Raw genomic sequence first — 18,137 nt, 5'->3', positions numbered from 1 at the left:
CCATGGGCTCAGCAGCAAACTTGGAAGTACGCCGGAAGTACTTCTGGTCCGCTTCCAGGTTTGCCAATGAGCGTGTAGGTGGACCCTCCCCCCCCAGCCTGGCGATTAGCCAAGGGGGGACCCCAGGTGCCCCCCCAACCCAGGAGGCACCAGTTGCTGAGCTGGGGGGCGGTGTGTGTGTGGGGGGGGTCCCCCAGTGCGCTCCCTGGAGGATCTAGAAGTGGACTGGAAGCGCTTCTGGTGTGCTTCTGGGTCTGCTGCCGAGCACGCTGGAGAGCCCCCCCCACTTCTGTGGGACACTCCATCTGCCCCAGCACCACAGCGTTCACAAGCTGACTGGTACCTAGAGGTATGTAGAAAAAACATTTAAAGCCGTGTCTATGTTTGAGTTGCCAAATCTTTCTGAATCAATTCAGAGGGTTCCGATTCAATTCAGAAAAATTAAAGGGTCCTCTGATTCATTGTGGATTCGTTAATTCGGTCACCGAATCGAACTGGGGATTGAAGCTTCGCACAGAGCTAGTAGGAAGTGACACACACTTTGGCCTGCTTTGTTACTCTGGAGTTTCTTTTTTCTTCAAAGTTTGACAAAGGTATTTCAAATGCAAGAATCTTTGCAATGCATCTCAGTTTTCAAAAAGCGTGAGGCTGAATCAATTCAATCTTCACAGGTTAGTCAAAGCTGCGCAGACTGAACTGATAAGCAAGTGAACAGGCATTCACTTGTGATTCCAGAAATGCAGCCACATGCCTTGAGCACAGGGGTGGACAAAATGTAGCCAGGGGGCTGAATGCGGCCCGCCAGGCCATTCCATCCAGTCCACGGGGCCCTTAAAAAAAATTTAGAAAATAAATCTTTATCTGCCCCTGGCTGCCTATCATGCAGCCCTCAATGGCTTGCCAAAACTCAATAAGCAGCCCTCCACCCAAAATAATTGCCCACCCCTGCTATAGTTCAGGCCAGAAGCCCCGGAGCCCCAGAGCATGCCTTCCTGCTCAGCTGGAACAGACAGCTTGGGCCAAGGCTAGCCCACCCACTTTGTAAAGGAAGGTTTGCTGGGGAGGTGCAAAGTATCCTGGGAAGCTGAGGGGCTGTGAGTTAACTTGAATCTGGAGAGTAATCTGGGACAGAAGTTCAATAAACCAATTTAACCTAAATCAGTTAAGCCTGATACTACATCTATCCAGGTTCATCTTAAACCACTTTTGGCCACTTTGAAGTGGTTTATGTGCACTGATTTCTGTTGTGTTACAGATCTGAACCAGTTCCACTTCACTTATTGGTTTGTGTTTAAGTTTTGTCCTTAGCCTTAAAAGAAGCCCAAAATGCAATTTAGGCCCTTAAGCCAAAGAGCAAACCACTAAAATCCTGCCCAACTCCACAGGGCCTTCAGCAAGGTTACCTGTGCCAGTACCATGGCTAAGGCTTAAAAAGTTCTGCTGCTGTGCATCCCAGAAACACAACTGTCACAGGGCGGGGTGCAGGGGCGGCCGTGATCCCTCTGGCGCCCCTACCGTGCCAAGTAGGGCGACTCAGCACCCTCTGTCTCATCCGCCACGTCTTTGATGATATCTGCTTCTCTATGGGAGGCTGCCTAATGGTCCCTTTGGACACAGTGCCCAAGTATATCCCGTCCTCTATTCTGGGTGTACCGACCTGGTGCACCCCAGCCTTCTGGGCCGCGCATGCCTCCAACCTCCCCTTTAGCATACCCCAAGCCTCGCAGCTGTACCAGACATTCTTGTGTCGTATACTCGCCCCTCCCGGGCTTCTGTTCACCCTCACGCCCTTTTCTGGGCTTTTAGTCGCGTGCTCAGTCCTTCCCGACCTCTAAACGCGCGCCCGGCTCTGTCGAGCTCCCATCGGTCAGGCCCCTATCCGCACATCTGTCCCTCTCCAGGCTTATTCTCGCGCGCCTGCCCCTCTCCGGGACTTCCACCACGCGCCCACCCTTCTCCGGGGCTTCTTCGCTCACCCTGGAGCCTCTTATTTTAACCTGCCCTCCAGGCTTGTCCTCGCGTGCCAGCCCCTCTCCAGGACTTTTACCGCACACTCCCCCGGCATCCTGTTCCTGCGTCTGCCCTCTCTGGGGCCTATACCGCGCTGCCTGCGCTCCTTGCCCTCTCTGGGGCCTATACCGCGCTGCCTGCGCTCCTTGCCCGCACTCGGGCTTCCCGTGGTTGGGGCACAGGCAGCCTTAGCCTTACCTGGTCCCGGACCCCCTTCCTGGGTCATACGCCCTACTGGGCAAAATACCACCCTCATGGGCTGGGGTCTCAACACCCCACACACCGTGCCTCTCCAGGGCTCACCCGCTGTGCCAGCTATGGTGCCAGTCGCTGTGCCGCCCCAGCACCACTGGGCACCAGGAACCCCCGGATTATTGGGGAGCTCCCGTGAGGCCTCCTCACACCCCTACAGCCTCACCCGGTCTGCCGGTATTCACATAAACAGCCCTACTGCAAAGCAAAACTACTAGCCAACCGGCTCTAACTCAAGATAAGCCTACCAGCTATAACATAAGGGTCCAGGCCCAAACTGGCCCTCTTGCAGAGGCATCTCCGTCAGGATTCTCTCTGCCCGCACCATGCTGCAGCCCCTTAGGTGCTCAGGCTGCACCGCTCGTGTCTGCTCTGCTGGGCTCTTCTGCAGAGCTCCTACACCTCAGGCTGCCAGAAGGGAACTGGCTCTGGCCTCAGCCTGGTCACTTATAAAGGCCAGGCCCTGCCCCCTTCTAGCCAGCTGACCAACATTAGTTGCCCCAGCAACCCTCACCTGTGCTGCCCTGTTGATTGGCAGCTGTCCTTATTACTATTACTGGTAGCGAGCACCCTAGTGCTCTGCTACAACAACAATTTTGAATGAGTGCTTATCTCTTTATCCAAGACCATTTGATCTGTGAATTAAACCTCCTCAAGGAACTCAATCCACTAGATATGCTCAAAGAGCATGCAGCAAGCCTTGCTAAATGCCAAACTCATGATCCTTTGTGGACTTGAGCTTTTACAGGGCAGCTTCAGAGTAGTGGAACAGCACAATTACATAATTGTTAAGGGGCCCCTTTCTGTGTTTTTAAGGTCTAGTATACTATACGTCCAGTGAAGTGGGAGCCCAAAATTGAACCTTTGCATGAGGCCCCTTAAAAGGTAAACCCTATGTCTTGGACCTCAGGGCTGGATGCAGATAAGCAGAAGTTAACATTCAGAGCAATAATTGCATGTGTTTGGAAATTTTTAAAAGCCTGCAGATCTGCTAACTTGCTCCATTTCAATAAGAATAGTCTAGTCAGCAAACTCATTTAAACAGCCTTGCATTTTTAGTACTGTTCCTTTTTTTTTTTTTCATTTTATAAGCTCACTTCTGAAGTGAGCCATCACAAGTTTCAGCAAAAAGAATAAATAGTGACCACGTGTTTAAAAATGTAAAATACATGCTGTGACAGAAAAATCAAATTTCAAATAATGCCTAGGCAATCCATCAACCAGAAGAGAAACATTTTTGCAACACTAATTATATTTACAGAATGTTAAAGTTCACTCCCCAGACATTTAATGTGAAGCTTTACTGAGTAGCCTAATTTTGTAGCAGTATTAAAAAAAAATCCCAAAACACTCCACACATTTTTACTGTTTCATTGCAACAAGCATATTAACAAAATTAAGCATCATCTTCTACCCTAAAAGATCTACAACACTTTGCATCATTCTAAGTTTGCGTGTTTTAAAACAGTCAAAATGATAAGCTGTAACTTCCCTGTGTTGTGTATTTTAATTAACTGGACCACGTACAAAGCAAAGGTCCTAGATCAAGTTACTCCAAAAGACAACGACTGAAATCTCTTCATCAGTCTCAGTAAAATTAGTCCAGATCGTTTCAAGGAGAAGTTATATGCTACAGTAAGCTAGAAAGCACCACAGCCAAAAACTTAGCTGTCAAGTTTGTTCATGTCTCAGTAGGTTTCTTGGAATCAGACCACATAATTTCACATTTTACATGCCCTCATGTCACGCAATAGAAGCAACCCTGAAGATTGAAATTTTATGTGTAGGGTTTCCTTTAAAAAAAGTTTTTCTATTGGAAAGGCAGAGTGGGGTTCCTTAAAGTGGAGAAACTGCCTAGGACAATTCCTACACTAACGAATGTGAACTGAATTAATGACTCCTAGAATTTTTTCTGTAGTAGCGCGTAAAGAAAACTACCATCTAACACAGGGGCGGGCATAATGCGGCCCGCAGGCCAGATGCGGCCCACCAGGCCATTCTATCCAACCCACAGGGCCCCTGAAAGATTTAGAAAATTTATATTTGTCTGCCCCTGGCTGCCTGTCATGTGGCCCTCAATGGCTTGCCAAAACTCAGTAAGTGGCCCTCCATCCAAAATAATTGCCTGCCCCTGATCTAACAACAGCTAAGCAGATCATGATTAGCTCTACTATGGAAAGAAAGAACATACTGTATTTACCTGAATACAAGATGACTGAATTTAAGCTAACCCCCAAATAATTAGATTCTCCACATGGAAAATGTATACATTTATCATCATTTTTCATGTTTGGAATCTAATTATTAGAAAATCATCTTAAACAACCACACACACACACACACACACACACCCCTATCACTTCAGGTAGTAGGGGGAACTGTGATGCGGGAAGCAGTAGTGCGAAGAACAGACAGTTGGGGAGGCAGTAATGGGGCAGGCAGTAGGGGGGCACATAGTAGGTCAGGCAGTGAGAGGCAGACAGCTCACCCCTGCTGCCTGTCTCCCCCACTGAACCTCCACTACGCCTGCCCCCTCCCTCCATCCCCTGCAGCCTCAGGTTGCCCTGATCCCCTCTCCACCTGCCCCCCCCCCTTCACCCTCTACACTACCCCTAGCCCCTGCCTCCTCATGCTCAACTGTAAGGCTGGGGGTTGTATTCCACCCATATTAAATGGAAGTGGGGGAACCACATCTTTTAATCAAGTAAATACAGTATCCCCACAGCAAATACGGACCCTGGGGTGAGATCATTTTAAGTATGGCACAACTACATATGATTCACAAGAAAAACTGAGAGATCTCAAATAGAAATCCACAGTGTCAAGAAAACATTCTGACCTATTGTCCAAGTTCCTTGCAACACAAGAATTGCTTTATTGTTTTTCCATAATCGAAAAACAAGTGAAAGCTAAGAGCTGGCATTTACAGATGGATACCTTGAGTCTAGGCAAAAGGTTGACAACCACTGCACTAAAGCAATTTATTACTTTTGTTACTCCATCCTCCCTCCCTCCACTGCTTCCATCTGCCTGTTATTTTGTCCTTTCGACTGCAAACTCTAAAACAGAGATGGATTCCATTAATGTGAACCATCACACTGGGAAACACTTTACAAAATGGACATATTACATAACCTAACAGGCAACCGTCATGGTGTTTTTTTCATAGTTCTTTCTTTTCCCCATGGTAAGTGAGTGTGTGGTGGGAGGGGTGCGGGAAATGAGAGACAGAGGGAGAGAGAGAGAGAGTTTACTTATAACTTTTATTAGAAAGAAGTAAAATAAATAAATAAATAAAACTAACAGACAACCAATTAAAAGCACAGAACCCCATACGGGGCTGATCATGAAAACAAGCCACCAAAGAACCATTTAAATAAAGCAAAAACAAATAAACACTGGCACCTCCCCCATTCCCACAGATCCAAGACTACACTTGAAGAACTAGCTGGCCGTCCTCCCGAGTGCCCCCTCAGTGGTCCAGTACAATGCAAACCGGCCCACATTTTGCTTTAGAACAAAGCACCCAAACTCAGAGGCAGAGGACATCATCAGATCCAGATCTGCCAGTCTGGTGTCAGCAGCTCTTCATTGTCACCATCTTAGCCTGGTCCAGGAAGAAACTGGACAGACACATTACCTCCATCTCAGGCACCTGGTACAGGACTGCAGCTGTCTATCATTACACTGAAGTCCAGCACACCAAAGTGGAGCCCAAGGGTGGAGAAGAGCAGCCACAGCTGAAGACAGTCAAGAAAAGGATGGTAGAGGGTATCCTCCACCACCTCCTCAAAAAAAGGGGCAGCCCACCAACACTGCCAGGTCCAAGATGGCATTTGCCAGGTCCAGCGGCCAGAGCCTCATGCAACAGGTGGTGCTTACCACTCCTCTTTAATGATGGACAACTTATACAGGGTAAGCCAGGACATGAGAGAGGGAAACAGTTGCATACAGATACTAGGCAAGGCTGACAAAAAAGGTAAAGTTTAGAGCGATATTTCCCCTTATATAAGTCTCTTCCCCTCATACTTGGACTGGCTTCCAAAAAACACTCTTTCACAGATAAACACAGACAAGAGACAATTCCACTGCATCTAGGGACCTACTTATATCATGGTTTCACAGATTTTGCAGAAACCACAAAAAAAAATAAAAATAAAAAAAAAAAGTTAATAAAATGCTGACTCCCCAGTGGGAGGCAGTGGTTCCTGCTGCTGGGAGGGGAAGGTACTTGCTGGCAGGAAGCCACAAAGGGCAGCATACAAGATGGTAGCTGCCCCTTCATCCCTCCTCTTCCCCCTGGGGCCCCTCCACCAATCAGTGCTGAAAAGCAAGGCAAAATAGGGCAGCCAGCAAATGATGACATCCACCCACTCATAGCTCCTCCTCTCAGGGCCCCTCTGCCAATCAGTGTCAAGGGGTGAGGCCACCGTGAAATGCCTTAAAAATTGGCTGTGCACACCATAAGCAGGCCGCGAAATACCCAGTCTCGCTGTGATTTAAGGAGGTCCCAAACTACAGCAAAAAAGTACAGTGGTCATCCCATTCACAGAGATTGTGTAGCAAAAACAAAAGGACTGCAACACTAAAAAAAAACAGGGGTAAGAACCCCCAGCAAGCGTCTCAGAGTGTGGCACTCAAACGCATTTTCCTTGGCACTTGCGCCTCAGGGAAAGGGTAGAGGATGCGCTGCCACAAGGATCAGGCCCTTTGTGGCTTTCCCACTGTCTACTCCTGACACAGCAACATCTCTGCCAAAAAAGGCTGCCAGCTCCTGTTCTAAACTATAACTATTACATACTGATGTTAGTTTTATGATATTTCTACAACTACTGAAAATTAAAAGCTAACATCTATAATGAAAACCCATTTGACAAGATGTTTTATTGAGAGAAAACAAATTACGGTTCATGTACCAGAGATGCATGAACATTTTTTTCAGTGAACACAAACCCATGCAACTACTCTAGAGACCAAACACTATCTGAAAAACATCTTTTAAATTGTATTCTATTCATCTATCCATTCCTATTATTTAAGGCAGCTTCACACTGCTGAAAAACAGAAATTGAACCTGCTATCGTGATTCTGAAAATAAATAACCTAGCTACTTAATATGTATGTACTGCAGCGTTAAACACTGTCTAGACAGTATGGCTTTTCCTAGCCACTACATATAAACAAATTATTTTCCTGCAAAGAAATGTGACATTAGCATGGAGTCATTTTCACACAAGTGTCTTCAAACAGGATTTTTGTCAGTTTTCAAGCAGGTTCACATTTGTTTGAGATCATAGGTTCTGAAACTACAGTTTCTTTTCTAGTTGCTAAATTTCACTTTCAATTTCATTTCAGAAGACTGCTAAAATGTTACTTTCCTAGATCAATTTTCTATTTCAGCATTTTCTTTACTTGTGACATGGATTCTGCATTTTCACAAACAGCCCAAATAGTGCAAAGCACCATCTGAAACAGAAGACAGAGGAGACTGTATATACAGAATTATGATGACCTAGACTCAAAGTTGGACAAGCTATTTTCTAAATTTAGTTCTCAAGTACCCAACTTAATCCTGTAACATGACAATACTCCCTAAGTAATGCAGCTCTGCCTTCTTATACATCACCTTGAGTAATACTAGTAATATTTGCAACTTTCCATTTGTCAATGTAGGGTCAGTCATTCACACCAATAATTATGAAAGTTTATAATCTTAAGCATTTTAGATTAGCGTAATTAGCGTAACTTTATACTGAAAAAAGTTAAATGCAGGAAAAAGATCCAGGGTTCCATTAAAACTGTGGGACTACAAAGCTGATCTTCGTTTTTCTCAACTTTGAACTATAACAGAAATGACAAAGAAATACAAATGTAAAACAAGACAGCATGCACTAAAGCAGATTTCTGTTTTACTTACAATATACACACCTACCCATTCACCCATCTCTCGACTGCTCCAATAATTAAGTTAAAATAAAAAACTTTCCTGTCACCAGTTTGATTTTTCCAATGATTCCTAAAGTAAAGGTAAAATATGTGAGGCATCAACAGCAAAGCTTTTTTTCAGAAAATTCAGAGATATATTCATAATATTTTAAACACCAAAAAAAAAAAAATCTCACTACAAAAAGGGCAGATAAAGTCAAGGTAATGGTAATAGGATATAAAACCTCTTGCTAAGTGTCAAAATGTAAAGAACTGTAGCTGACTGACACTGAAAGACAGCTTTCTTTTTTTTTAGTTAAGACAAATACCCACATTAACAATTTAGAGCACAATTAGCACCTTTTTCAACTCAACAAAAGCCCAGGAAACTGAACTTCCTATCTTATCTGTAGGTGAGCCTCCTCCAATCAGGTAAAAGATGACTCAATCTAGAAAAGTTGTAACAATATTCACAAAAGGTTCTGTAGAATGATCAAGTCACTCACAGAAAAAAGTCAAGGCAAAGAAGATATTACTAGTTAGGATTTGGTCCAAAATTTAATTTCAGAATTATAGCTATACTAAACAACATACTCCATCTTATTGCAGTAAATACCATTTAATTGTTTCTCCCAATTATTCTGGCACCAATTTTAAGTTACTTTTAAAATATTAAAACATAGCACAAGATCAGGTCCAAAGAAACAAATGTAGTCCAAGGATGCAAATGCCCTATCTGACTGAACTCATCTCTGAATTGGAATCTCTTCACCTGTACTCATCAAAATATTTATTGCCAGGCCAAGCAGAAGAGAAACAAGTTTAAGCAACATAGTTCCTTACAATAAAAGCAAATTCAATCTGGAGCCTAGACAATTTGGCAGAACCCTTTTATTTAGGGGCTTAATTTGGCCTGCAGAAAGACCTAAATAGCAAATCCCTAAAATGTTGAACTACCAATTAAATAAAATATATTTACCATATTACAGTAGTGTCAGAGTGATGTTGTAGCCATAATGGTCCAGAAATTACATGAGGCAACATTTCTTAAGGTCATGTCTTTTATTGGACCAATGTAGTTAGAATAAAATTAGGCAAGCTTGGGATAATGTTAGACTAGCTTGTCTAACTTTATCCCAACTATACAGTTGGTTCAATAAAAGCGATCACCCTAAGACATCCTTCCTCCAAAAATATAATTTGGCATTCTGGGATCCCATACAGAAGTTTCTCAGGACATGCATGTGTGCATATGCACTTACCCACCCTCTTCCTAAATAAACTTACCATTTTTTTTGTTAAGCAAAACCAAAGTTACCGCATTTTCCAGAGAAACTGCAGGTGTAAAAGAGGGCACTCCAACTGTCAGATCTTTACTACTCAGTATTAATCAAAGCAAGACAATCATCCTTACAATAATCCCCTTTAGTGCTTCACAGTTAATGCAACAGTCAATTACTAAAGAGGATGAAGGACAGAACAATCTTTGTAAATAGGTCACTGTATGTTTCTGATCCTTAAAAACAAACCAATGCTGTAAGTACCTTTTCAACTAACAGGAAAAGGTAACATCAAATCAGAAAGTGTTTTGATCTGTCACATACTTGGGAGGAGGGAAAGATTTCCTTCTGCCTCTTAGCTCAACGGTATACTATCACCAGATACAAAATTGTGAGAGGTGTAACATATGCCACAGAAGATTATATAAACATTTTACACAGGTTTAAAGTTAATCTATATTAAACAACCCTATACAGGTTTAAAGATCTTTGTATGAAATATGACATAAAATAGTATGAGTTGATAATCTAAGAAGTAATTCTAAATATTTATCAAAACAAATCAAGGCAGAGCATAATTTCCCTCAAAAAAGCAAATATGCTGAACAGAGGTATGCTGCAATAGATCAAAACCCAAATGGAGCACCCTAGTCCTCAATAAACGAGCATAATTGGTTTCTGTATAATGTAACTGCAAAGCAAACTGAAGTCAAACCTGCTCAGGATTTCATGAAAGAGATTTAACAAGGTTGCATTATTTATTCAATGTTTTAATAATTAAAATGTGTCATTTCATTGATACACAAATTTTACCTTTTTTTAGTACTATAGATTATCTTTTAAGATGTCAATAGAGATCATCTGCAGTAACCTGAAAAGATAATATACAGCTATTATTAGGAAAAACTTCAGCAGATTTCACTTAGTTTTAGACATCTGGATTACTATAAGAATAAACAAGACTAAAAAAAACAAAAACAACGGTTTGCTACTTGTGGTCTAAGCAGTTTAAATCAACTCTTAGGTCACACACAAAGAAATGTCTGAAGAGCCAATGACTATATTCCATTGATGTAAAAAAGAACACAGTATCAATTAAATTATACTTTAATGGAGGTAAACTTATAACAAAGCTAAATTTTTATTATTATAGAAATGCCAGACCAGTACCTAGGCTTAATCCCCAAAAAGACATATAATATGCATGAGTTTCACATCTTTAAATTTCTTTTTGTAACTATTTTAAAATATTCTAAACATTTAAAACATGTCTAACAAAGTCTATTGCATAGTTGCACAAAAATGTTCCTTATGCAACTGGAAAAAAAAAAAAGTTTACTTAATGCTTTCAGGGCCATATCCTTCACTTTGTTACATTTATGCAACTGCACTGACACTGCATCTCCTCACTCTGAAGCAGTTCACTGACTTTCTGACATCCAGGGCATCAACTCAACTCCACTTTCTTTCATGCCAAGGCTCTACATAACACTTTCTATCTACACTTATGTGGTGCATCCCATTAATAATGCTAGCATCATTCCTCCCTTATGCATTATCAGTTTTTTCCAGTGACCGTCAAACATTCTTCCCTACTGCTTCTGAACCAGTTATTTTGTATATTAACCATTCTTTTTCCAAATTCTTCATTAAAGGCATAAATTTATCTTGAGAGCTACAATTTAAAAAAACAAAAACAAACTAGAAGTGGGTAGATTGAGGGACAGCTGGAGTAGTTGTTATTTTAAAAGCAATATGGCATTGATTTTGCACATTGCCTCACTCCCACTTTTGCTCTATCAGATTACAAGCTCTTTTGTGACAACTGCAATTTCACTATGTGCTTGACAAAGTTCTTTGCGTAAATCTGATATCTTTTATTAGACCAACTTAAATAGCTGGAAAACAGTTATTAAGCGAGCTTTTGGGTTCAAAAACCCTTCATCAGGCTAAGGAAGTTTCAGCAGTTGGTGGGTGCTCTTCCTCGATGGAATGAAAGTGCTTGAAACACTTGATTGCCGAAATAACGGACAGAAAATATCACAACTGAGAATCACAGCCTTTTCTTCAAAAGGACTGTGGTAGCTCCCTTATCTCCTAAAGAGTTAGTTTTTCATATGCCATTCTTGTTACATATTATACTGCTCTCTATCAACATTTTTTCATTTAAAGGACCTCGTCCTAAGCTTGAATGGTCCATCCTCACCACACTTTGTCCTACTTTATGTTTCTTCAGCATGGCAATTGCATTCTTCAGTCTCCACCACCATCAGAACCAGAAAGTGCCCATACAACAATGAGCACAAGTCCTAGAGACCTGCTGAGAAATACAGCCCTGACTGCTGCAATTCCTCAAACTACTCTACCTCAACTACTGGCCTCAACTACTGGCCTGTGGATAGTCCTCAGCTATAGCATTCCATTAACAAAAATCAGGATGACCCTAGTGCTCATGACCTAGAATACCTAAGAACATTTTTGATAAAAGTCCCCCCCACATTAAGAATGCTTCCCTGAAGCCCACAAAAAAACACAAAAACTCCATTCTTAAGCTGCTGGCATAGAAAGAAGTGGAAAAAGAGTGTGCCTTCATACTCGGCATAATATATTCTACGATTCCCTCCCAAGACAAACAAAAAACAGAAACCCTTCAAGCCAAATGACAAATGACAAAAATATTTGTAAAATGTACTGCAGAATGTACTACAACACTTTTCCATACATCAGAATAGTTTAAGGAGCCTATTCCACCTCAGCCACCACCAACACATCTTTCTGTACATGTATGCACATATACACAAACACTTCCCTAAAGCTTTTTAAAAGTATACCACGGTTTTCTGCAAGAACTATGAAAAAAAAGTTTCAAGATCATGCCTGAAACCTTCAGCTTTTCACTTGTGGAATTTCTCAGCAATATTACCTTTCATTTTTTTTTTTTTTAGAAGTCCCCAAACCTTCAGATACTTAATCAGAAACAATGTTTAAAGGCATAAGTCTATTAAATCAGCAAGGGCTCTGATTTAATGAATCTCAAGAAGTGGATATAACGGTTTTACAAACGACTGAACCAATCTAAAATCCACTTCAACTAGAGTTTATTATTGTAGTACAGACTGCATAAAACTGAATGTGACAATGAAAAAAAAGCCATTTGGGCTGCTTTGTGATATGAAAAATTATGTGTCTGTGTATGCAATCTTGGAACTTGATGTTCTGACTACAGACTAAGAGCAACATAAACAGCTTTCTAAGCCATTAATTTCTGCACAGCTGATTCCTGCTAAACAGTGTTCCCTATTGAGAGAATTATAAAAAGCATGGGACCGTTCCAGTGGAGAAGGCTGGCACTCATATCTAAACCAAGCCAACACAGTGATAGTGACATCAGTGCTACCACTACTTTAATCCCTATGGTTACTAAATGTCAAATATTTTAAATTGCAATGAGGTTGTGGTTCATCATGATGAGATGAAGTTACTCAATTATTTAAAAAAAAAAAAAAAGCAAAGAAAAACAAAAAGACTAACTCCAAACCATGCAGAGTAGGGGGCAGCAATAGTTGCCAGCAGAGCTGGGAGTGGGTGGCTCAGGTGGAAGGCAACCAGGCATTAGCAGCCAGGTACTGCCACTGCTTCTCTACACTATGTTGCAGATGAGTGGTGGGAAGAAAGCCCCCCTCTGCTGGAAGCCTGCACTGTCTGACTGCAGCACAGCACAGGCAGACTTCCCCCTCCACCAGAGCCCTAGGTGGCCGACTGCAGCCTGGTACAGGAAGAGCCCCCCCTGTATTGCCAAATGCTGCCAAAGCCACAGCTCCACAGGCCAGATCCAAAGGTTCCACAGGCTGGTTCTTGCCTGTGGGCCATAGGTTGTCAAACCATGATACCGAGCTCACCCATACAATGCTAAAGGGGCATTTATTTACCAAACATAAATCAAATAGTACCAAATGTACCATAAAACCAATTCAATTATAGTATAAGCTTATAAAAAGAAGCAGAACAGAAAACAGTTTTAAGCAACACACTTTTGAAAGTTTCTCTTACATTAATTTTGGACCACCATACCAAACAGCTGATGGATCACTTAATATCCGCCTAATCAAACAAATATTTCAAAACTTATTAGTTTGTTGTAGTACATCTAGGTCTTCCAAGAAAAAAAAAGAAGAATCTTGTACTGACCATTGTCAGACACAGATAAACCAAGATAAATGAATGATGCAAATCCAAATAAATCAACGATTTCAAACATATCTGAGAGATCCAAGTGATCAAACTTACTTGTTTTCATTAACCAAACAAGCTTTGCAACAACTGCCTTAACTGTGGAAGATACTTGAAACATCTCCCCTTTTATGCTTCTACCATATAGCTCAATGACAATGACTCAAAAATTAATTAAGAATTAAAATCATTGACTGTCAGTGATGTTTGTATATCACTATAACCGTTACAGAAAGTATCAAAAGCAATTTTATACATACCAGTGTGAATCTGCTTAAACAACTCAAAAATATAAACTGTAGATTAATATTATCCATGTTTTGTCTATGGGAGAAATCAGTGACTGACAGTGGCAAGTGACCATCACATGCATCTGGACCAAAGTTCAGCAAGTCCACAAACTAAAATTCATAGCACTTGCCTCCCCTCCTCTGGAAGAATTGCTAAGAATTGCTTTTACTGAATAACACCAAATCAATTCCACACAGTATATTAAAAAGCAGTTTTAAGGGAAACTCCCCTAGACTGCTCAATACCAGGATCTTGTACATGAGAAGGATGAAAGGACAGTGTAAAGTACCTGTTATTACTAAAATATGGCAACTTCGTACAACCTAATAAAATACAGGAAAAAAAATTCTCACTATAATATTCCAATCGTAGCTTTATAGGAAGCAAATTAGAGACAGTAGGAAACTGCTAAGACTTAACTGAAAAGGGAAATAACAACGGTGATAATGTCTACAGAGCTATTTAGCTTACCTGAACTTGTTCTGTGGAGCTGCTACTGAGTTCATCTCCAGATTCTGAATCTTGATGGATTTTTTCTGAGCTTTCTCCTGCTGAATCACAAGACTGTTCAAGGGAAAAGCTGGTCTTTTCTATTTCCATGAACTCAGGACAAGGGAAATGGCCCACAGAGAGGGTCCTGTATTGGCTGGAAACCTTGGGTGACTGTAACTCATTATTTAGTTTTCTATTATTTTGGGCAAGGTCCAGATTCAAGCAAACAGTTTGACCTGGGCTACTATTTGGTCCCAGATTCTGATTGGCATCCCAAACTAGACCAGACACTTGAACTGGAGCAGTTTTTCCAAAACTGGAAAGTTCTGGTGACTTGTTCACATTTTCTGTTGACCTCTGTAACCCTGCATGCATCAGTTTCAAAGAACTATTTGGCAGTCCACCTGCTGGTTTAACAGGTGGCATCAGTGCTTTTCGTGTTACTTCTTTCACATACTGGGCTGGCACATAGAAGGGCTTGGAATGTTCCTCCTTTTTGACTTGCCACCAATCATCATTAGTTTTTTTCACCAACATGTATTTCTCACCTTGTTTTATCACAATTTTTTTATCCTTTGCCTCATATTCATAGTCATACTCCACTTCAATGTATAACGGTACTGGAAGGATCTTCCCACCTTTGTCAGCCATCTCTAAGTGAAAGCACTGTTCAACTTTCCAAACAAAAGGTAAGCCGCATTATGCTTACTTCTTTGGTATTTGTTTCTTTTTCTGTTTGTATCAGATGAGCTGGAAGAAACAAAAAACAAAAGCTGTCTTCAGTCCACAGCCTATGAATAAGAAATGTTTTCAATACACTTCATAATTACTGGTACATATTGCATAAATCAGGTATTGGCAAAGTTCAGAAGTGGGAGGCTGCTTTAATAAAGCTTAACTCTGAGCATGGGCCACTTCCAGCCTGGCTCATGCCACCAGTTGCCCCACAAGGCAGCTGCTTTTCTCTGCTGCCTGGCTGTCTTGGGGGCAAAGCCCCACCCCTGCCAAAACACTGCCACAGTCCCACCAGCTCTATGGACTAGACCTGGCCCCACAAGGCCATAGGTTGCCAACCCTTGGCACAAATTATCAAAGTCTCTCAAGGCAAATGATAGAGTCTTGATACAATTGATATGATATGAAAATCAGTAACACTCCTAGATACTCTCAGCTATACAACAAAACATTATTTTGTATAACTTGGTCACAGCTTCTGTCCTGTAACACTGAAGAATGGCTTGATATCTGCAAGTTACCTATTAAGCCTATTGTTTCTATTACTTAGCAAAGTAGATCAGGAAATTTTTTTTCAGCTGAAGTCAATTTCTTACTCACAGATGAGATTTAATTTCTTCATAAAACTGTGCTACTCCTCTCACTTATATTTAAAATCTTAAAAAAAGGAAGGAAAAAAAAAAGAGAGAGAGAAAAGCGGGTATACTACTTACTACTCCAGCTTTTCCCCTGCTCCCAAGACCTCTCAGGCCCCTTCAAAGTGCTCATAAATGTATCTTCTAGTGCCACTAGAGCAGGGATACTCAACCCCTGGTCTACAGGCTGGATCCAGCCCACAGTGCCATGTCATCTGGCCAGCAGGGCTCCCAACAGGTCCATAAATTTGGCAAAAGGGGAGCAGTAGCACCACTTTCCTACCTCTTCATTTCCAGACCCATGGGAAGCCCTGGCCTCTGTATTGGACAGGGCACCAGAACCCGGCACACAGGTGTGGACAAAGGCAGTTCTGGGTCCCAATCCCAGAACACTGGGGGCAGGAAGGGGCAATGCCAAGCCCCTAGGGCCCAACATGGGTGCACGGGGAGCATGAAGGGCAATGCTAAGACTTAATCCTGGCACATAGGGAAGGGACAAGGCAGTGCTGGGCCCCAGAACCCAATCTGGCCTACAAACTGGCCACCTTGCCACTCATCTGGCCCACAGGGCCAACAGATTGAGCATGATTGCCCTGTACCTTCTCCCACTATCCAAAGAATCAAATATGGGATGGGCTATCAATCCTTCCTAGGATGGAGGATTTATCTGCTGTAACCATCACAACCAGTGGCTAAACAGATTGGTAGTAATATAAGATACAATGCAAATGCAAGAGACTCTTGCATCCAGATACAAAGTTCCATAGGCAGACACAGGCTTTTAATACTGTAGCAGTTGGCATGCCTGCAGATTTTAAGTGAGCTGTAACCCATATCCACACCATTAACAGGGACTGACACTCAGATTTTTTAATTTTTTTTTAAGTTGAGATATTTTATGTTATCTATTTACTTTTTGAGTTTTGGCACGATCAAAACTAGTCTGGAAAAGGAGTAAATATTAGCATCCGTTATTTATTTATTTATTTTTAAACACTTTTCTTATCTCATTGGAAAATACGAGAAAACCTAGACAGAGGCAGAAGAAAAAGACTGTAACAAAGCACAATACCACCAGAAAAAATGAGATGACTGGAGATGAAAAATGAACAAAGAGTGGACATGGGGCTTTTCCCCATTTTCTTTTTAAAATAATTCAATACATGTATTCTACCAAAATTTTGAAATAGGCTTTAACATTTGCCTATACTGTTTGAAATACACTCCAAATCTTGAGCTTTTTTTCCACCCTGTTTAGCAATCCAAGCTGCCATGGTAAAATCCTATGTAATGCATTTAAGAACTAGAAAAAACAAATCTCTCTGATTCTGACCACTCCATAAATTTTAACTTAATCATATGAAAATTAGATATCCAGAATACAATGGACGGGGGTGTATATTTCTTTAAAGGTATTTTAAAAGTAGCTGGTATGTTATTTTTTTAAAAGAATTATTTTAAAAATAAATATGCCATTTATAGTTCACCAAACACTACCTCAGGAGGACAAATACTTGAAAAAGCTACAAGTTTTAAGTGCCAAATTTACAGTCAAGTCTGCATGGGCATATGCAACACAGTAGCATTTTTGACTCTGCACACACCTCTCACAAAGTCCATCATACAAACCTGGCTACAGCAGTAGAGTCTAGTTTTGGAAACACACAATAGATCTTACTGAAGGAAGCCTAGTCTTTCAAAATACCGTGAAAGACTATTGCCCACTGAACATAATGGAAGTGGAAGGAGTTAAGAATGTAACTGTACTGAGCTCATGTATATTTACACAAGTAACCATTTCCACAATCCATTTTCTGTCATAAGGGTGACTGTATTCCCCCGCTCCCTAATCAAAATTTATAAGTGGTCATTTTGATTGGGGGGGGATACAGTTACTAAGTTGCAAGTTAAGGCTTATAAGCTGATTGGCCAATCAAGCTTATGCAAAATAGCAACTTCAAGGAGGCCAAAACTAGAATAAAAGTACTGTTTAACATTGGGCATTAATGCCCTGATCATAAAATCCCCATTACTACCTGTAGTAAAGTTCTATTCCCTTGATTTATAAACTGATTAGCTTCTTTTGTCATGCCATCAAAATAGATATCATACGAATGTTAGGTCTAACAAGCAAGGTAACACCAATCACCTCTTACTTTACAAGCTACAATGTTCTCATCTCCAATCGATGCTGACCTCCTGAAAGAACACCTTGAGAGGCTGGAATACCTTCAAGTCAGCCGGCCCTGACAATCTACACCCCAGGGTACTCAAGGAGCTGGCGAGC

The 18,137-nt window shown here is 41.5% G+C and overlaps 1 protein-coding gene across 6 annotated transcripts in view; it reads right to left on the bottom strand.

The window, feature by feature from the left end:
* The window catches only part of ARHGAP12 (Rho GTPase activating protein 12), a 128,391-nt gene that overhangs the window by 106,377 nt on the left and 3,877 nt on the right, over positions 1–18,137 (bottom strand). For all 6 annotated transcript variants that reach the window (XM_019531085.1, XM_019531111.1, XM_019531120.1 and 3 more), the window contains exon 2: positions 14,460–15,230. In XM_019531085.1, the coding sequence (XP_019386630.1) occupies positions 14,460–15,131 (672 nt within the window). In that variant the 5' untranslated portion in view covers positions 15,132–15,230. The remainder of the gene's footprint in view (positions 1–14,459; positions 15,231–18,137) is intronic.

This window comes from Crocodylus porosus, unplaced genomic scaffold (genome assembly GCF_001723895.1).
Source record: "Crocodylus porosus isolate Cpor-Errol unplaced genomic scaffold, CroPor_comp1, whole genome shotgun sequence".
In the NCBI taxonomy this organism is placed as follows: Eukaryota; Metazoa; Chordata; order Crocodylia; family Crocodylidae; genus Crocodylus; species Crocodylus porosus.
This window is presented reverse-complemented; position numbering and strand designations above follow the sequence as displayed.